Source organism: Triturus cristatus, chromosome 11, assembly GCF_964204655.1.
Source record: "Triturus cristatus chromosome 11, aTriCri1.1, whole genome shotgun sequence".
Lineage (NCBI taxonomy): Eukaryota > Metazoa > Chordata > Amphibia > Caudata > Salamandridae > Triturus > Triturus cristatus.
In genome coordinates, this window is record NC_140594.1 from 1,064,252,869 (window position 1) to 1,064,274,689 (window position 21,821).

The 21,821-nt window shown below is 43.4% G+C and overlaps 1 protein-coding gene across 2 annotated transcripts in view; it reads right to left on the reverse strand.

The window, feature by feature from the left end:
- The window catches only part of USP13 (ubiquitin specific peptidase 13), a 324,868-nt gene that overhangs the window by 118,222 nt on the left and 184,825 nt on the right, over nucleotides 1-21,821 (reverse strand). For both annotated transcript variants that reach the window (XM_085635387.1, XM_085635386.1), the window contains exons 9-10: nucleotides 16,851-16,922; nucleotides 16,541-16,637 (exon numbers count right to left, since the gene is read on the reverse strand). In XM_085635387.1, the coding sequence (XP_085491513.1) occupies nucleotides 16,541-16,637; nucleotides 16,851-16,922 (169 nt within the window). The remainder of the gene's footprint in view (nucleotides 1-16,540; nucleotides 16,638-16,850; nucleotides 16,923-21,821) is intronic.

Below are 21,821 nucleotides of genomic sequence, written 5' to 3' on the forward strand. Positions count from 1 at the left end.
ATCATAGACTTGGGTAACAGCAGGTATTACAAGAGGAGTAGCATTTGGTTTGTAATTCCCTCTGTATAATGCTTTAAAAACGACTATAACTCATACATTGTTTTCATTTGTAAACTGCTGAAATTAAATCAGAAAGGTACACTTTCTGTTGATGAAGGGCAGAGCTGTCGCTCGAAATACATTGTGTGATTATTCGAGTTGATAAACATAGTGCTTTCCTATGAAGATGTGGATCAGATGCCTTCGAAATGTGTTGCTCTGAGCTGCCCTTAGCAAAATGAAGTGAGCAACCCCTCTTCAAGGCTTGACCGCAAGGACAGCGGGGGTGGGGAGTGCAATGGGCAGAGCACTGGATGTGGGGCTTATGAGATCATTTCAGGGGCACTTGTTCTGTAATTCATAATCCTCAATAAATATGAGGCTTCTAGAAGAGCAAAATGCTTCAAACTAAAATAGACCAAAAACATTGCTTTCCATAATTGGGGCGCTGTGGACCCCTTGCGCTCCTAAGCCCCAATGCAACGGCTGCACTAATGATAGCTGCACATTAGGTAGCAGGCTATTCCTCTGCCTCTGCCACTGATTCCCCACCATGACTGGCCATCGCTGCCATCTTGAAACAGGCTCTCTGCTTCTTCTACTCGGTCCCACCATGACTGGCCATGGCTGCCATCTTGAAACAGGCTCTCAGCCTCTTCCACTCGGTCCCACCATGACTGGCCATGGCTACCATCTTGAAACAGGCTCTCTGCCTCTTCCACTCGGTCCCACCATGACTGGCCATGGCTGCCATCTTGAAACAGGCTCTCAGCCTCTTCCACTCGGTCCCACCATGACTGGCCATCGCTGCCATCTTGAAACAGGCTCTCAGCCTCTTCCACTCGGTCCCACCATGATTGGCCATTGCTGCCATCCTGAAACAGGCTCTCAGCCTCTTCCACTTGGTCCTACCATGACTGGCCATGGCTGACATCTTGAAACAGGCTCTCTGCCTCTTTCAGCACAAATTTTGTACCCACAAGTAGCTCACCTCCTTGCAGTAAGGGTGCACTCGTCCCTAAAGATAGCAAGGAAAATGAGCACCATCACCCTTTTTTGAAGTACAACAGTCACAACTGGGATTAGTGGATCACTCAAACACCGGGGACTCTGTGCTACTGTACCTACTTCACTAATAATAGCTACTGACTTGCAAAGCAGGCTGTCTCGTCTGTCCTTTGTTACCAACATGGGCTCCCATCTTGCACTTCCCCATCCCAGCCATCTCTCGGAGGCCCAAACTAAAGGGACCCATCTGCTTCAGTTTTCCCTCCCCTGGGCCAATTCAACCAAGGCCAAAAACAAATATGGCAGAGCACATTTCACTGGACCCTAATGGAAGCAATGAAGAATAGTAATTGGAGTTTAGTGTCCCTCACACCGGTGGGTCCACGCCGCCACTGCATCTGCAGCTCCAATCAGACCTACAGGTCTGAGAAACAAGCCGTTTGTTCTGCCTTCTCCACTGGGCCATCACATCTAAGGTGAAGCTCAAAGCAGAGTTTATGACCACAGCGCGGCCCCTGTTGCTTCGGCCTTGTCTCCTGCACACTAAAGGTCACTTGGGCCCTAATGCTAGAAAGGAAAATGGTCCCCACCTCCCTTTTCGTAGTAAGACCCCCATAATTTGGGAGCAGTGGCCACTCACACTCTGGTTCCTGTGCCACAGCACCTGCTACACTAATGGTAGTGGTGTCCCTTTTTGTGTTGAAAAAGGGCTCCCATATGTGTCCCCTTCCCTGGGGTATCGCTGCGAGGAAACTGTCTATGCACCCTCTTCTGGGTCACCTCTTAGACACTATTCCTGGGTCTCTCTCCTTTCCTCTTTTTCCTGGGGACCAAGGCATCTGGACAATCATGGCTCTGAATCTGAATACAACCCAGCTGGTCCCCTCCATGCCATCCCCTCAACCTGCCTGAAAGGACTTCTGCATGTAAACAGAGGTCGAAGTGAGAAAGAGTTATGGGGAACAAAATGCCCATGCTTTATTAATTTTGCAAAAACAATGACTACCTGAAAGTAAAAGGGGTCCTGTCCTGTGAAGCCAAGGGAGGGACAGACAGCTATAGAAGAAAGAAAAATACTTCTCGACAGGGTGCCTGCTACCTCAAAGACATGTAAATGTGTGCAACTGGTTAATCACCAAATACAAAGGCTGCCTGGGGCCAGCATAGGCTTTCATTGATGGAGCCACTTAAAGCTTCAGGGTGACAAAGATTTATTCTTTTTTGAGAGGTTATGCAAGAGTGTTTTCAGCCGAGTCTGGGGTGTGTCCTTTAAATGGACACTTATTTATTTATAAAGTTTTATATAGCGCGAACATGATCCCGGGGGATATCAGAGCGCTTTACAATTGTGGGGAAAGGAAGGTAACAGCTTCAGAACAAGTGTCAAATAGGAATACAGACAGAAACACATATCAAAATACAACTGACAGGAAAAAAACGATTACAAGTACACAGGGTCAGCAAAATAATAAGAAAATAACTGGTACATAGCGAGATTGATTAGCATCCAGCGCAGGGTTCAAAGGTGTAAGTCCAATGCATTAGAGCAGACGATCCAACAACCTATGAAGGTAAGAACTTGTTCATAAGGAATCGTTTTACTTCCAATTTGAAGGTAACCTTGGAGGAGATTCTACGTATATCCGGTGGGAGAGAGTTCCAGATCTTCGGAGCTGAGCCGGAGAAAGCTCGGTGGCATGTTCTCTTTTTTTTATGAAAAAGTTGTAGGTACAGGCTGATTACAAAATATATATTTTGCAAGGACTTGTTTGATCTTAAACACTACATCATTTTGCAGTAGCCTATCCTATACTGTATTAAATACAATTTTAAAATGATCACTTACCTATTTACAGTGTCTGTCACAGGGTGGGACCTCGTGGCACTATAAAAGCACAAATCACTGTGTCAACCAGGATTCAGTTCTGTGACTCTCTGGTTACACACAGACACCTTCAGCGCATGTATTTGCCAACTGAGGTTTCATAACTTTTAAGAGTAAATTTGCCACTGATGAGTTTGATTCTGCATTTATGTTTCATGTAAGGTGCGCGCAGATACCTTATGGCGAAGAAGAAAAAAAACCACTGGTATGCAATAAATATCTGAACCTTTCTTATGCTCTCTGTCTTAATTGTAGGAAAGTAAATGGGAGCACTTTCCAAAAGAGTGTGGCTGCTCGATTTGCGTTCACCAGGTGAAAATGCAGGGGGCGTGGTACTTGGAACAACTATTCTTGCCAATTAAATATTGCCAAGAGATTGTGACACAATCAGTAATGCAATGGTGCTGAACTTTCAGTTGTGATTTCACCACAGATCAAAAATGTGTACTTTCAGTAATTTTGGAACACAACAACACTTTGCATCATTTGTGTATGTGAAATTGTGTTCTTTTTGGAATATTTCATTAAATGAAGAGAAGTGTATGTTACTGATCCTTTATTGAATAATGTAAATAAGTCTGGGATAGATCCATAAAATGAGACTAGATCACAAAGGGAGGAGAACCATAACACAGCAATCTGATACCCATATATATTTATAAACCTGCACTTATTGTGCCTACTTCATGTCGCTATTTATATTGCAAATTGTGTTACTATCAAAAATAGACTGACTTGTTGAAAGCATGTGTATTAGAGTCACACATGATGCGTCATGCAAAGACAGAAGTGCATCTGTCAGATTAAATGTCCTTGAAACATGTTTTCAAGGACAACCACGAAACAACTCGGGGCTTTTCGGAAACCTGCTTGCGGCCTTAATGTGTATGTGAAATCAGGGTGAGTCGATGGGAAAAACAGGAATGCACACCCTGTATATGATATTGTTATTTTATTGATAGTGTAGACCACGTCTGGCATCAGTATTGCATTTGAGGGCCCCATTACGATGCCAGTCGGAGGAGCGTCCGACCGGAATCATGTCGGAAACTGGACAGCCCGACAAGGAGTCGGCAGTCCCGCTTCCCTAATTAGGATGCGACTGCCTTCACGGTAGGCGGAAAGTGTATCTTTCCTATTCCGGCTTGTTCTGCGGGCTGCAGCACAAGCCGCAAAAGGAAATACGCACTTTTTAAATAGTGGCCCCGGGGGGACAGAGTCCCTGCTAGGGGCCCCTAAAGTCCATTCTGGGGATTACGATCTGCCCTCCGCCCGATGGGCTCCTTGAGCCTTTCGGAGGCAGAGCAGATTCCCCCCGAAGGAATCGGTCAGACTGCCCTTATCATAATAGGGCAGTCGGGCCGATGCCTCAGATGTCAGGCGGAACGCCACCAATGAGCTGTCAGGTGGCCTTCCGCCCTACATGGTAATGGGTTACTTAGTGTGCTTTAGGCTGCTCGGACTGTGTGCAATGTGGTTATTTTCCACTCACTTTCTTTTAAACTGATCACCAATGTGCCCTTCCTTATCACACCCATACTGGGTTTTTTTTCAAACGTATGTTTATTAGCATTTTGGTATATACTGCAATACAATATGACAGAGAATACTTCCAGGTAGTCTTACAAAGTATAGCAGTAGGAAAAGTCCAGGGTTGATTTGTTATATATGACCCATGTCCAGACCCTCCCTTGTAGAGACCTATAACAACAAGTACAGTATCTGGTATTGTAAAGGCACGACATGAGGCTACCTTACCAAGTATACGCTCAGCCCGTCTTTCTTTTGTGACAGGTTTTAATTCTAAACCTTCCAACTGGGAAGGTGCCCCCTAATAGAAGAAAACAACCGAAACAAAAACTCCAGAAAAAAATAATTATAATTTCCCATCCCTCTCCTCTACCAACCTAGTGATGGTGACGGCACTCAACGATACCGGCACGTCTCTTACCTTTTAGGTTATAAAATACTTTCTTAAAATAAATCCCCAGAGTGGATATTCTACAAATGGCCCATCTTTCACGCCTCGCTTGTTTTTTAGGTCTAGCATTTGAGGCAGCTTCAGTTGTAACACCATACATTTGTTTTCCAAATAAATCATATATAATATACATACACAGAGGGGATTTCGGTCAGCGGGTGACCACCACTAGTTTACCAAATTGCCATTCCCTTTTTGCTTCCACCCACCACAGCAATCAGCACGGATGATGTCCCAGAGATGTTCCTGGAAGGAATATGGTATCAGTCCAGCCTGCTACTGCTACCATTCAATCCCTTTCAGTGTGGGTATCAGAAAAGCAAAGGAAAATTAGCTCAATAGGATCTTCTCTTCATCGCAGGAATTGACCTGATATAGTGTCAGCCTTTAACTCAACGTCTTTGCCTCGTAGACGATGCCTTTATGTACTTCAATTTCCAGTCTCTCGATGAGGTAGCATGTAGGGTAGATGAGGCAATAGGACTGCCCTGTCCGTCCTACGACCTAAATTACGTTGCATGCATTCCTACTGATGCTGCTCATGCCTCCCACCTTGGTGAATGAGTGGGGATCACAAGTTCTTTTACAAGTCCTTTTTTTGCCCCTGAATACAGACATGTCATTAGATATGCAATATATTGTTGACCCTTGACTCTTCATATCTCAAACAGGTTAGGTTTTCAATTGGATTTTTCCTGGATGCTTGTGAATGCGCCTCAACAATCCTGACGTCTAGTGGACCTCCAATTGTATGTCCATACTTGAGCCTACCACAGAGCTTCATTACAGCTGCAGTTTAGTTTCAATCATTCTCATTACCCACCTAAAATAGCATCAACGTAGTCCACCATACTTAATGCACCATTTGTAGCTAGTATCGTCCCATCCCAATGCCCACCCACATCGTTCCAGACTCGGACACGCTGTTGCTATGACTCACTTAGATATTTGCTCATTTAAAACCATCTTCCCATTGCCTGTGATGTCCTTCAATGTGACAAACCAGCAAGCTGAGGCCGACCTTTGATTCAACTCAACGGCTGCAGCTTCAACAGTGTTATGTTATGTTATGTTATGTTATGTTATGTTAAACTTTTATTTCTATAGCGCACGGCTACTCCGTGGAGTGTCCCGGCGCTTTATCGAGGCAGCTCAGTAAAACCGAAAACATAAAAACAGACTAAAGAAAAAAAGACAAAAAAAGACAAAGACACCCTACAGGTTAAAAAGCCACGTCTTGAGGCTCTTCCTAAACAGAAGGAGAGAAGAAGAGGACCGTAGGTCCAAAGGCAGAGAGTTCCACAACTGAGGGGCCCTCAAACTAAAAGAGCGACCCCCAGTGCGGGCCTTCCTCACCCGAGGAACCACCGCGAGAAACAAAGATTCCGACCGCAGAGATCTAACTGGGCGATAGAAAGACAATCTCTGCTGTAGATACCTCGCTCCGGTGCCAAATAGCGCTTTATGCGCCAGGGTCAGTGCTTTCAACATAATCCGCTTCCGGATAGGTAACCAATGAAGCGATCGCACCAGACCCGAAGCTCTCGCTCGCCTATGAAGGCCAAAGATGGCCCGGGCCGCGGAGTTCTGCACAACCTGCAGCCGCTGAACCAGATATTCCGGAAGACCTACATAAAGGACGTTCGCATAGTCCAATCTCGAGCCTATCAAGGCTTGCACAGTGATCTTTCTGTGCTCTTCTGAGAGTAAAGGCAGGAACTTCCGGAGCATCTTAAGCATACCAAAGCAGTGCTCCAGTTCTCCAGGCAAAGAGTTGGCAAAAAAGTATCTAAGTCCCCCTTCTTGCAGGTTGGGGACATGAGGAGTACACTCTAACACCAGCAATGCGCCCAGGACCTGGGGGGTCACCACTTCGGGATTGGGACTCACTCCAACAAAGGCCAGCAGTAAGGTCCAGGGCAGGTCCAGCTGGAACAGGTCAACTGGGCAGTTGCATGGAGAGAGGCCTCTGGAAGCTTGTAGTGTTCCTGTAGCTCAAACAGGAGGTCAGCAAACTGACCATTGGAGTCACTTCTAGGGTCCTGAGTTTTAGGTAAGCAGGTCCAGTCTTTCTTCAGGTTTCAGACAGGAAGGCAGTCCTTCTTCTGATCTTCACAGGTCCAGGAGTGATCTAATGAGAGGTTATGGGGATTCCACTTTTATACCCAATAGCAGCCTGTGATGGAGGGCAATCCTTTATCCACTCCTAAACCAGTTATGGTCAGTTCCTCCATTCCCTCTAGGTTTGGTGCCAGTATGACTAGAGAGACAAAGGGGAGGCAGGCCTAGGTGTGAGCTTCATCTACCACAGACAAAGTAGGCATCCTTTGAAGCTCAGGAAGGGTCTGGGCATAGCCCACCATGCCACCCTATCAAGGGAGGTGTCAACCACCTCACACTTATAGCCCTTTATCCACCGTCTGGAGGCAATACGCATCTCACCACAGAGAGCCATGAAGGATCAGGAGACAACTGGACACTGGCAGGAAAGCGTTTTGGTTTTAGGCAGTAAAAAAACAACTTTCTAAAAGTGTCTTTTCTAAAATAGTAAAATAAAATACAACTTGTCCATTAAGTTGTATTTTAAATTACGATTAAAATGAGTTGTCGTACCATTTTCCTAGTGTAAGTCAATGTTAGCCTATGAGAAAGCCAGCCTTGCCATACTAAAAAATGACTTTGGAGGCTCTTCACTACCAGGATATGTAAAATATTAAATATACATGACCAACTTTTTAAATACCATGCGCCATGGCCGCTGAGCATTTAGGTCCTATCTTAGGGGTGACTTACAAGTTTTTAAAAGGAAGGTTTGGGACTGGCAAAAGGTTTTGTTTTTCCAGGTCAAAAAGACAAATTTAAAAGTGCTGACTTGGGTTGAGATGGCTGGCCTAGAGACATGTCTTACAGTGACACTTTAGTGGGTGGTACAATAAGGGCTGCAGCCGACTTGTAGCATCTAATTTAAAAGCCATTTATAAAGGGTGTAAGATATATTAAGGAGTTATAAGTAAATTAAAGATGCCAATCAGATGAGTACCAATTTGAACATGTTTGAAAGAGAGGGCACAAGCACTTTACCACTGGTTAGCGAGGCCAAAGCTCACAGTCCTATGGCCATTAAAAAACGTGTTCAGCAGCACACAGCAAACATCCGGGGTGACCCTACAGAAAGGGAACATTTCTAATAAAGGGGTTATCCCTGTTATTTTGAAGGAGGGGCGTCCGTTGCATGAACCCCGCAAATGTCAATGCGCCCAAGTGCAATAAATTAATTCTGATCCTAACCCAAGTAGAACAGTAATTGGATGCTCACCTCCACAAAAAGTGGGGTCCAAACTCCACATTGAGGAAGATTAGGAAAGTGCCTATATCAGTTAGATGTAAGACCTTTATAACACTGTCGCTAGCATTACATCTCTGGACCGGGGTGGCGAAGTGGGCTAAAAAATGTTGATGGATTCAATCCAGATCTGTGACTGGGGGTGACTGTCTGAAAAGTTTCAACGCTCCGTCCATCATCTCTTTGTGTTTAAATTGCTTCCATCATTTCAGGCCCCTCTTTCCCATCCATCTCATGTGGTTGTCATCAACAGATGCTCTTTCCTATCATCCACAGTTTCAGACCCAGCTTGGATTGGTCTGTTTCAAAGAGGCGAAGGAGCACTGCAGCACCTCCCATTACGATATAACTTAAAACTGGAGGCCTCAGTGGTATTGAACAAGTCTGCGGTGGTTCTGAAGGCTTTGTGCTTCATTAGAGTTATAAAAGAAAAGTCTTTATGTATCCGTAATTTCATTTGAAACTTTAGAACAGTGGACACTAATATGGATTGTCTGAATGATTGATGACCAACAAATGGAGGCTCCGTTCCAAGTATTTTTCTATCTTTCACATGCGGTCCATCATGACATATGAATATCATAGAGGATAAAATGTCCTGCCAAGTTCCATGCTCAAAATGCCAGGTTCAGAATACTGGCAGGTCAGAAAGGGAGCTTGAATGGAATATGGTAATCTAAAATAGGTAAAATGATGCTTTTAAACTATTCTGCATACAGTTGGGGAGGACATTCACAACAAACTATGAGGGGCATTTAAATCTAATCATTGATAAATATTCTGAAATATCATGTTTATTTTAAAGGCACCAGTAAGCGGAAGTGGAAGGGTGCTGGAGGGGCGGGGGTTTATGCGTTTATATGTATGCATGTATATTTGTGTCACATAGTCAAACGTCTGGAAATTGGTACGGAGCCATGATTTTATCATCTCACCAAAAGATTGGAGCCATGATTTTATTTCTGTGTGAGTTGATTGAGCTTGGGCCTTTATTTATAGGAGGGGAAGGGTATATAAAGTGTAGCATTGCTACTTAAGGAAAGTTAAGTAAGCTCAGAAAGAAAATGAAAGGAAATACATTTGTGTCCAGACCCTGATTTTCTAGTCTGGGGCGAAAAGGCTGGCAAATGTACTTACTACCAGTACATAGCCTCATAGTCGTTAATTGCTGTTTGAAAGCTGCACTCCCATATTGCAGTGAACTGGAAGTCCCATGGAGGACCAATGATCTGTATGTGGATGCAAGCTTTATGAAAATGGACAATGGCTGAGGGAGACCTCAAATAACTAAATGTGGCTCAAGATGGGCAGAGGGAGAGTTTAAGGCCTACACGTGTGGCTTAAGCAAACTGGTGTGGAAAAGACTGATTATCAGTGATCTCATTGAGGATGTCACAGTTGATCTGATGTCACCAGTAATGTCATTCGTGTTATCATTTGTGACTTTATGTGTGAGGTCATGAGCAGTGCATGAGAGGGTATGGCTGGAACTATCAGTTGTGTTAAGGTTCTGAACTGTGTTTCCTAGACTGAGGTTTTATATGAAGGTTTTGAGTGATTTTTTTATAACAATTGGGCATTGGATTCCACGCCCTCTTCCAGGTTCGCTGACCAAAAACTATGTTGGGTTCTGTTCCTAGGGGATTCCTCATGTTACCTTATCACAGATAAACTTATTCTTTTTATACAAGGCTATTGAATGTTGACTTATTTGTTTACATAACTAAATATGAAAAACTGAAATATGTCAAAGTGAGGCTGGATTTATTTTCTGGTGGGACTTGGAGAAGACTAGATGCAGGTCACTTCTACACCAATAATGTAAAACCATTGGATCCTACGAGGGTTTTCTTACTTTTTCTTATTACAGTGTTTTCCAGAAATGAATCCTACAATTCCAAGACACGGTTCAACCCACCGCATGCCCTTTTAAACATGTTCCAACCCCCTCACTTGCCTACACTTCATGCTGGATTTCACTTTATGTCAGGGATGTACATAGCTTCCCACCCAGGATTTAATCTAAAATATGTTTTATTCAAACAGGTATTATGTACCAAATAAAAAACAAAACATGAATAATAAGTATCAACTTAAGTTGTTTGGGGGTCTGGCAAAGCAGCCACATTTACATAGTTATTAGAGGCTAGCCTAAACAAACTTTTTCAAAAGTGATATTTATGCCTCTCAAGTCAAACTGTCAAAACCAACAAATTAAGATGGTGATCATGTAGCATAAATACAGCCATTAATAACTAAGTCACAGCTGTAAACATTGTGAAGCATCCTTAGTGGCAGCATCTGTGTTCCTAATCCTAATACCATCCTCCCTATGCATAATGTGAAGACATAAGAACATTTGTATAATATGAAGTTAACAGTGAATGATATGCCTACACGGATTTGTTAATGAAAAACACCCTAGTGCAAACGGAGCAATGTCTAAAGAAGGCCCAAGCCTTACATCTAAATACGGGTTCCCAGTTCCTTATTGCACCTGAAAAAGAAATTAAAGATTGCTAAACCACCAGCATCCCAAACAATGAACAAATAATCACAAGCCTTTCGGTTTATAGAAAGCCTTAATCAATTGGAGCTGGTGATCTCTGAAGGGGGAGAGGGGAATGCAGTATTACAAGCCTCTAATTACAGTGAGCAAAGGGTAAGGAGCCCCACTTCCTTAAAATAACGGGGCCACACAGTGTATTTTACAGCAGAATTTTCATATAAGCCTTGGACTGGGAAAGGGCACTCATGAAATTGTAACGTATTTACATTGTGGGTCCGATTCACAATGAGCCTCCGCAGCCTTGGGAGAATCTCTGCAATGCAGTTTCTCATTGCGAAGATTACACCTCAAGTGCGAAGACTCTTTGTAAATCTTGACCCTGCCCCGGATTATTGCCAGTTTACCGGCCCCCAAAAAATCTTTTAGAAAAGGGTGCTTTTTTCAGCACTATTTTCCTACAAATGTCTAAAAGGCCCTAGATGATTATGGCAGCTCAGAAAATGCAATTACACAAGTACTATCATTTTTCATAACATCTATCCACACTCATAGATTTCACTTCCTTTCTTTTATTCATCCAGCCCCTTCTCTTATATTCTTAAGCATGTCATGAGACCCAGAGGACAAATAATAATATGCACAAATCTTCCTTTTTTACAAGTATGTAGAGGGCTTTCACTTCTGTCCCTCAAGTTATGAAGCCTTACAGATTTACACAACACACAAGTTACACCATTTATTTGTCTCAAAGAACAATAGTGAACATCACTCAAGTATTCGCTTTAACTATACATTTGGAAATGCAATACTTATGTTCTCAAACATCAGCTTGGCAGTTTATGAAACTATACACATTTCGTTATCAAATGCAAACTTCTCATTTTGTAAAAATAAACTTAATTACACAAAACTATCATTTGCACTATAAAACATGATTTCTGCTTTAACATACAAGCTTTTATTTTTACTGAACAGACCCTCCAGCTTTTCGCAATTTCGCGATTCACAAAAAAATTGCGAAATCGGCTGACTAGCGCGATGGCTGCAATAGTTAAACAATTATCGCCGCGATATTTGCCAAAAAGTGTCTGCAAAACAAACAATGCCCGTTAATTGGCTGTGCGCACACACGTCACTACGTGCCGACGTCCAGCCGTCCAATACCTGCTTCCTCCTGTCCAAGATCCTTGATTGGCGGTTATTCTGACACTGGCCATTACGTTATGACACTTGCTGACACATTCAGCATGAAAAAATACCACAGTATGCAAAAGCAGAACTTTACGAGCACAGAATTCTGATGAAAACTTTCAATACTCACTCCTGGCTTCAATTGTGTTAAAGTGCGGCACTGAATGCCAGCTGCCAAAGAACAACAAAAGCGCAGAAGTGCCAACAAAGTTGCCAAAGTAAACATATTTTCTTTTGTCGGTAAAATCTTATTGAAGAGGAAATATTGCACATATTCCATGCAAATTCAAAGCTGATGGGTACATTTTGTAGTTTACATGTATTCGGCCACTGTCAGTAGCATTCTGTTATTGTTGCCCTTACATATAGGTAACAAATTGTGCATTCTAAGCTCCGAGGGTGCACTTTTGTTCTAGGATGAATTGTATTGTTGTAATTAGAAAATAAATCTAGGACACCATGCACGTAGTTCTTCACCAATAATCCCACCACAGTGTAACACATTTTAAAGTGAGTCAGGAACAATACGTCGGAGCTGAAAGTTGGGGAAGGTAATTGCAATGTCAGACGCACTTCGGAACCTTAAAGAAATTAGTATGGATAGTGTTTTACACAAGATTTTCATCTCAAAATGCTAAACACCTCTATCCCCCTTTATCGTTTCTTCCAGCAGTAATTAACAAAATGGATATATCAAGTCAAAAGGCATGGGTTTGGCAAATACACGGATACAGGAGATAGCAAGTCTAAGAACCATAGGGGACTTATTTGCAGGGCTTTCTTACCTCTGCTACTTCAGCTACATACCTCTTTCTGGTCAGAGGTCACCAAAATGCTTTTTTGAAGGAAGCATTAGTAGACATGTAAGTGTAGCTTTTATATGTAACAAAACGTATTCCATTTAATAAAATTGTCATTCAAACAACTAACGTAATGTTATGTAAATACTAAATATGTTTTAAATGTTTTTACAAGCAAAACAAATCTTTTAAAAACGTCCACCCAAATACACCGACTTACTGTGGTATTAACTGTGCACCAGACCTACCTTTCTTCAAGTGACACAGGCTCATGCAGAACTAACAATCCAGCCACCTATAGGCAGCATTGTGTCAGGGGATGTATTGTACTTATAGCTACCAGCTTTTAACACTGGGCAGAATGTGTCTGAGTCTGCATCTGTTTAACTGGTATTTCACGGACCTCTGTGTGCATGCCACTCACTCATGCCCTTGATATGTGGGACCTAGAGGCAAGCCATCCAGGAGGAAAGCAGCAGGGCCCAGGTGTGTATCTCTTGCTACCCCACCCCTCCATCTCATGACCCATTGTATGAGTGATCCATTGGATGGCTTAAGTATACATGAAAGGTGCTGTGAAAGATACATGGGATTCTGAGTGATGTTACTTGTTGAAGATCACACACTCTTAGTGGGTAGCCGAGACTCGATTTTTTTTTGGAGCAGTTTCCTCACAAGGATAGTTACTCAGACACAAGTGCAAATCTTTGGGGTAAAAAATTGAGGATCGGAAGGTAATGAAATAAGGGGACAGGGTGAGGATGGATTGCGGAGCCTGAGGGGGAATTTAAAAATGTAGGTGCACCATCAAGAAAGGAAAACTCTGGAGCTGGCCTCTGTGGGTCTTTTATGGTCTGTAGTAATTGTGATCACATGTAGCACCCATATTCGTATAATCATATTTTATGAGGATAACTGAGTTTTTCTCACAGAGATCCTTTGGTTTGCTTGTGGAACTTATGCAGCACGGTGCTGAATTCCTTTTGTGTCCAGGAGTTTTCATGAAGCAAAAAAAATGTCAAGTTAACTGCAGAATAATGCTCCTGCTGTCGCGAGATCAGCGTTTTGTCATGATAAAATAGGGCAGAGGATTATTATGCCTGCTGCAAAGTACGTGAATCAGGTTACAAAGGCACTAGGCTAGTGTTCTTCCATTTCTGGTACTTTGCTGCAGTTTCAAGATATTAGAGTTTCTAATTGCTCAAATTGGGGTAGCAAGACTTCCTCTATGGGTCATATTTGTATAATCAATATATTTTCAATGTTAAAAAGGGTGACAGAAATTACAGTTTTTTTAAAATCGACGGGTCCAGGAGGCAGCGGTGCCCCGGCAGGGGTGCATACATGGGTACTAGAACACCCCAGGGAGAAATAGGGCCCCCTCTCACGCGGTGCAGATTGGAGGTGTGCTTCCGTAGAGACGCAGACACTTTAAACATGCCAGTTTCACAGTGGAATACCCTGTTGAATCAGTTTACATTGATTTAAGGCTGAAAAGGAATGATTACGAATAAAATAAGGTGCCGCAATAATGCCGCTAAGTTTCCACTTTTGTGCCGCTAAATTTCCATTTTTGTGCTGCTAAATTTACAAATCTATGCCGCAATATCCTGGGGGGTCTGACTGAACACATGTTTCGGCCCAAACATCAACTAGTTATTCACATCAAGAACTCATGCGTTCTACTGCTGCACATGGATAGATTCTGTCTTGCTTTTACAAGTATGACTATCTCATGTCATAGATATCTACATTATACCCATACATTTCCAAGGAATACCACTACTCTGCTAGGGCCTGCATTATACCAAGAATCATCATGCTATTGATGTTCCTAATAGGCTAGGAATCACCATCTTGTACCTGGGCCAGAATTATCTCCGGGCTGGGCCTCATAATTCCATGGATGCCCACAGTATGTCAATAATTACCCCCATTTTCTCATGGGCAACATTAAACCTGGGGAAAGTGTCATCATGCCATGAATGGCCACAATATCCTAGAAATTGCCACCATTTTTCCAGAGCCAGAAATAAAACTTGAGTGGGTATCATAATGCCATGAATAACCACAATATGAGGCGAACTATCAATTATATGGCAATTCTAGCATTTTTCCTGGGTGGGCATCATGCCATAAATGCCCTTAGTTTGGAAAGCTTTTTTTTTACCAATATGCTGGGATAATGCTTTCATATATATTCACACACATGTCCACACATGCAAGCAGACATTCACACACATACACACACTTGCACATACACACATATGGATACACAGAGACACATAGACATGTCCCACATGCATACAAAGCACTGAAGAAATGATTTTTAATGTTTACCTCCCACTGCCACAGGGGTCCTGCTATCAACCTGAATCCCACGCTTTCTGTCTCACTTATCACCTGAACCTATACATAAATTATATTTCAAAAACAAATATTGTTACTGGATAGTCTACTGATTTCAGTGGTCTGGGCTGGGTGGTGTAGCAGGGTAGCCCTGTCGGTCCTCAAATGAGTCATGGAGGATGGAGTTCTAGCTCTCCCAGATATGCAATTTTGTTATCACGCGGCGCATTTACAGCATGCTGCACGTGGTTGGTGAACCTGACAGTTGGGAAAAGAGGTTGATCGCGGATGATACCTTGGCGCGCTTGCTAATGAGGGGTGTAGATAGGTGCGCCCGGTCCCACCCTTGGTGTGGTATACGGCTGCGATCTGGGAAGCAGTGGTTGGGAAGGTACTAAGCAGGGCCCCCTGTAATAGGAAGTTACGGCTCTGGGATCTTGCTCCGTTCTGGGCAAACGATGTGGCTATATCCATGGAACAATGGAGGGTGGGAGGCTGCCAGATGTCGAGTGACTTGTACCCCAGCGAGGTTATTCTCACCTTTCAGGATTCACAGGAGGCTTTTGGTGTAGGACCACGTCACTTCCTTCATTATGCCTATTATTGCTCCTGCGGAGAAGGTATATTGCGGACAAAGGTCGCTGACTCTGAATCGACCTCTCGATTGGAAGCCTCTCCATTTCCAAAGGGCTGCTATTTAGGGCTACGAGTCCATCCCTAAGGTTTCGTGGTTCAATGTGTACATTTATTGTCCTTCATCATGTTTTGATTCCTCATGACAGGTTGACTATATTTATATACTGGCCACTATATTTATATACTGACCACTGATATATAGATATATATACAGACAAATTACCATGTTAAACAACAAGACAGACACAGACCAGCATCCAGTTGCATGCCAAGTCCAAGTACTGAAGACATTGACACAAGTTTAGAAATCCCCAGGAATCTGGAAAGCTATTAGTCAAGACGTAGAAGGCCATACGTTTGTTTATTTAGTTATGCATGCAAAATTTGCCTAAACCCTGAGGTTTCACAGCACTAGAAGTGAGAATGCTGAACAGAGAATAGTAATACTTCTCCAGTATAAAGTTGGAGTCATGTAGATTCATGTGAAGGGATGAATCAGAAGAGATCTCTGCAGTATTGAAGTTAGGTATAAACATAAAACACACTGTATCAAATAGTAAAGTTACTCATAAACATCCTAGGTATTAAAGTTGCAACAAAATTGTAAAACAATGCAAATTCACCAAACGACCCATCAGTGTAAACTGAGTTGATGGTATCGATTAATACTAAGTGTAAAAGATACAAAATCACAACCCGTGCAAGGCGGTTATCATTCACTGTTGACACCAGCACCTGTTCTTTGCCTATCTTCATGCTGTTTCCCTTTCTACTAAGACTGACATACTTAGTTAATTACCTTGTGCTCTTCTTCTCGCATCACCTGTTCAATAAGCTCTGATTTTATGTGAGGCTTGGAAAACTGCCCCGACAGTAGACCGTGTCCCACCTTAGACCTGACAAGACAAAGACATCATCAACTTTACAACTTTTGTTGCACATGGACCATTCTACCAAAGTGAGATGAATTCAGCCTTCGTTGTTGGCTTGTGTAACTTCAATAGCATGAAGGCGGTGTATGAGACAGACAAAGCACACAATAGGGCTTGAGCAATGTTGCTACTTCAGCACTGCCAATCCCCCACCTGTCCAGGGTGCTTGACACTTACATCTGTGTGTTGAAATCTTGTGTTGGGTCCAAAGGCGAGTAGTCAAATATTCTGGGAAGGTTCCCCACATACCTAATGATTGAAGAAAGACATTTGAACATGCTAAAATGACACAGTGTGTTTACGATTTTACTATGGTACCCCAAAACAACGAGGAACATTATAAACAAATGCTGTCATGATTAACACACCCAAATTAATTTCTGAAAGTAATTTTCAAGTACATTGGACCAAGTTATGACAATAAAACATTTTTAAGGAATACTTCAATGATTTTTATCCGTCACTTGTAGGCCATTCATGCTGGAAACGCTCATGTGCGCTGCATTAGACCAAATGTACTAACCTAAGAAAGCGCGGCTCCCAAACACTTTGCATAGAAAGTACACCAAAAATGGGGCTATATCTACGTACAACTGGCCGCAAAATACTGGTCGCAATTTGCGTCCAGTATTTCTGTGACGAGTGTGGTAATTTGCAAAGCAAGCTATGTACTAATAGGTCATTTTGCAAATTAGCGAGTCGTAGTGGGCCGCAATCTGACCTACCTCATGCATATTAATAAAGAAGCTCACAAACTGTGACCTACTAGGAATCGCAGCCCTCACAGGGAAGGTGGCGTGCAGAGGTCAACAGACAACCATGTCTGTGACTGCTTTTAAATAAAGCAATTTTTTTCTTTAAATGCAACCCCTTTTCCTTAATGGAAAACGTGATCTGTTTAAAAAAAAAAAATGAAAAGTGTAATTTTTATTTCTGGAGAGTAAGCAATGTTCCATTGGACCACTACCTACTCTTAAAAAAAATATTTTTTCTTAACATTCACAAAGGGGTAGGGGTCCTACTCCATTCTAAAATCGTTTAATTGGAATTTTCTTCTTAGTGCACAACAGCAAACCTACCATCAACAATGGCCTTGCCGGTGGGAGGTGGGTGGGGGTAAAAGAAGACTAGTACTTCTATTGGGTGGTGAGAAAAGCCCACCTAAACACAGAAAATGGAGTAAGCTGGATACTGGCACACCAGACCAATCCAAACCCCACCCATCAAAGCCATCCAGGGATGCTTACGGGTGGTGACCCTACTTTTATATTTCGAAGTCATAACTGGGGCAGCATGGATGTAAATTTAGTTCCACGCCACCAATTATTGGTAAACTGCAGGATACAAGACTGATACAACTGAAAGCCAGTTTTTCACTATACAGTGCGCTGCTGAGGCTCATTAAAGCTTTGCAGTGGTTCTGGATTCAGTTCTGGAAGAAGGCTACTTGACACCTGAATAAAGGAGATGACTGCATCCTGTCTCCAGAGGTCCAGCTGGATAAACCCTTGAGAACCGCACCGAACCATCTACTTTCCCACTTTACCCCTGAGATGATTGCTTGTTATTGTGTCCATTTCTGGGGAGATTTTTCTGCCATGACATCCTGAAAGTGGCCTCCAGGTAGCCAAAAGATTCGAATGGTTCCAAGATGACACATGACATTGGAGCTGTACCTCCATTTATTTTGAGAGGCCATGTTGTGCATTTCTCCCTGTGCCTAAGGGTTATCTGTTGTGCATGTCTGTTTCCTGAAGATTACTGCCTGGTTGTGGGTGTTAACAGTACACACCCAGAACAGTTACACAAGAACCCATAAACTTACAAACTTCACAAACTTGATGAGAAGGCAAAGACAAATTATCAGCCTGTTTTTCATTTACACAATTCACTACCAAGATTGAATAATGGTCACTGAAAGACATCCTCGAGGGGTAGAGTTTAAATAATTAAAATGAAGATAACTACCAATGCAAATTAATGAATCATCATGATTCCTATCAGATTATCGAATAACTTGTTTAAAAACATTGGTGTTAGACCTGGCATCTTTTGGCGTGTTTCCCTTGACATTTTGCCTTTTGACCTTCTGGTTTTCACTCTGTCTTTGCTGGTTTAGTGTCTCTGCACACTTTTTCACTGCTGTTCAGTGTTAAAGTGCAAGTGCTCCTGTTGTAAATTGTATTATGGATCAGTGTTTCCATGATTGGCATATTTGATGTATTAGTAAGTCCCTAGTAAAGTACAGAGAGGGTGCCAGGGCCTGTAAATCAATTGCTGCTAGTGGGCCTGCAGCACTGGTTGTGCCACCCACACAAGCAGCCCTGAAAAGGGTTCTCATACCTGTCACTGGAGTGTCTGCACACAGTTTTTAACTGCCATGTCGACCTGGCAAGTGCTCCCACTTGCCAGGCCCTAATCTTCCCTTTTCTTGCATTAAGTCACCCCTACAAGATAGAGAAACAGGGGTTAGTATGCCTGGACTCAGAATGTAAAAATGCATCTTTTAGTAAAGATAGATTTTATGTTCTGTGTTTGAAAATACCACTTTTAGAAAGTAGGTATTTTCTTGCTTAGCCATCCTGTGTGCCTCTGCTGAGTTTGTGGATTGACTGTCTGGCTTTGAAGTGACAGGGGCTGGGGATGTGCATTCTCTTCAGACAGCCACTGGTGGGGGGGGGGGGGGTCGTGGTATGTCCTGCCTTTCCTGGATGAATCAGGGAAGGACTGAATAGATCTGAGCTGCATTTAGAGTAGTGGGAGGAGATTTCCTTGCACCTGAATAGGCCTGGTCTGCCTTGGACAATGTTGTCTCCACCTCCTGCCAGGAAACCGGGCCAGAGGGGACAGAACTGGTTTGAGCTGGGCACCGACACTCTCTGCCCCACAGAACTAGGAGAAAGGTAGTATAAATATTGGGGCCCAAACCCCAGAACTTTAAAACTTGCTGGAATCAAGGAACCTGCCAAGAAGAAGAGCTGGAAGAACTGCTAGGAGGAGTACTGCCCCTTTGCTGTGTTGTTGCTTTGTTGGGTTGGCCTGCAGTTACCGCTTCTGCCTTGGGCAGTGAAAGGACTGGACTGAACTTTCTTTACTTGTTCTGAGTATCTCCAAGGGCTTGAAGTAGAGCTTGCCTCCAGTTCTGAAGTCTCAGGGACCACAAAGACTTTATTTATCTCTGGGTAGCGCCTCTGGAACCGCGGTTTCAGTTGTCACAGAGGGGGGAAACCGCAACCCACTCCGTCACCGACTCCGCCACTGGCTCTGTGTCCTGAAGGCACCGTAGAGGACACCGCCGCACCTCAACCCTGGTCTCACCCACGACGACCACCGATGCCGCCGCCACCACCACTGAGCCACTGCTTGCACCGTTACCTGTGGGCACTGCAGTCCGCACCACCTCACTGCACTTTGCCGCACTTGTCTCACCGACGCCGTCGCTGCCTGCTGACCTCGACACCCGTGATTGCACCGTGGCTGGGGACACCGCTCGTACGTCTCACGATGCACCACCTTGTCCCACATCGCAGTCCGGACTGATCGGCACCAGCTCCCCGTAACCAGCTCTGTTGCCTGCACCGTGACCTGTCAGCACCGCAACGAGCATTGCCTTCACTCCGCATCGCAGCCCTGGTCTCACCGATGCAGCTGATGACCATCACCGAGCCGCTGCCTGCACCGCGACTTGAGGGCACAGCACACCGCACCCCTATGCTTCACAACGAAAACCACGACGGTTGCCACGGCTGGCCCACACTAATGTGATCGGCTGCAACGAAAAGGTACTGTTTACGAGTCTGCCGACGCTCTGACAGACGCAGTCAGAAGGAACTGTTGGATACACCGGACGGAGCTACCGACTTCAAGAAACTACATTTTAAGGTCCTTTTTGCAAAATGCATATATTTAAGTACTGTATGTTGGATTCAACTATATGAAAATATAAGTGGTGTGGTGTCCTTTTGTAGTGTTTTCACTGTATTACTGTTGGTTATGTGCAAATGCTTTACACACTGCCTCTAAGATAAGCCTGACTGCTCGTGCCAAGCTACCAAGGGGGTGAGCAGGGGTTATTTTAGTATCTATCCCCCTTCCTGGCTAGAACAAAGGGTCCCTATTTGGACAAAGGTGCAAACCCTTGCCAACTAGAGACCCCCATTTCTAACGATTAGCCACCTCATCACAGAAACTTTAGATTACAGAAACCTACAAAAGTCAAAATCTTGATCCAAAAACTACATGTTAAGCAATATCCAAGAGGTATTAATATCGCAGATTTCTATTAATATCAATTTGATCCCATCATTCATCAGAGTAGAATGTGGTTCCTTTCTGAGAAGCTTTCCCCGAGAGACTCCCCACCCGGTTCTGTTAACACTAACTGGAGCTAAATTTAACATTCCATACATGTTTCAATTTATTATCAGAAACAGCCTCTGTATGCAAGTTATTAGACTCTAAACTCAAAATCAAAATGTATAATTCCACTAGGATGTCTGGGAAAAATTGGGTTATTGGTTGGGAGGGGTGAAACCGTACTTAAGCAACAGCCACAACTTCTAGTCTGGGTGAACCACAAAACATCACAATTTAAACCTGTGCTTAACCCAATGGTAGTTTGGCACAAAAGCAGTCAGGCTTAACTTAGAAGCAATGTGTAAAGTATTTATGCAACACACAAACAGTAATAAAGTAAAAACAAAACACAAGAAAAATCCAACACCAATTGAAAAAATAGAGAAAAATGTAATAAATTATTTGACATCAAAATGACGAAAATCCATTTATGGTAGGTATAGTGTCTAAAGGCACAAAGTACCACTTGCGACTATCTGGTCATGGGAGACCGTGTGAAAGTTCAGTCCAATTACAATGAAGAGCGGCTGGATACAGGGACCAGGTTAGTCCTGCTGAAAGAGTTCTCTTCTAAAGTCCAGCTCGAAGAGTTCAGTTCACATTAGAGGAGTTCGCGAGGACAGGAACTCACTCCCGCAGAGACCAGCAGAGCTCAGGCAGGTCGAGTTGCAGCAAGTTGCCTGTCCAGGCAACAGGTCAGCTGGACAGATGCAGGGAAACCTCTAGAGATTGTTATGTCCCTGTAGCTCTAATAGGAGGCCAGTCAGCTGACCCTTGGAGTCACTTCAGCCT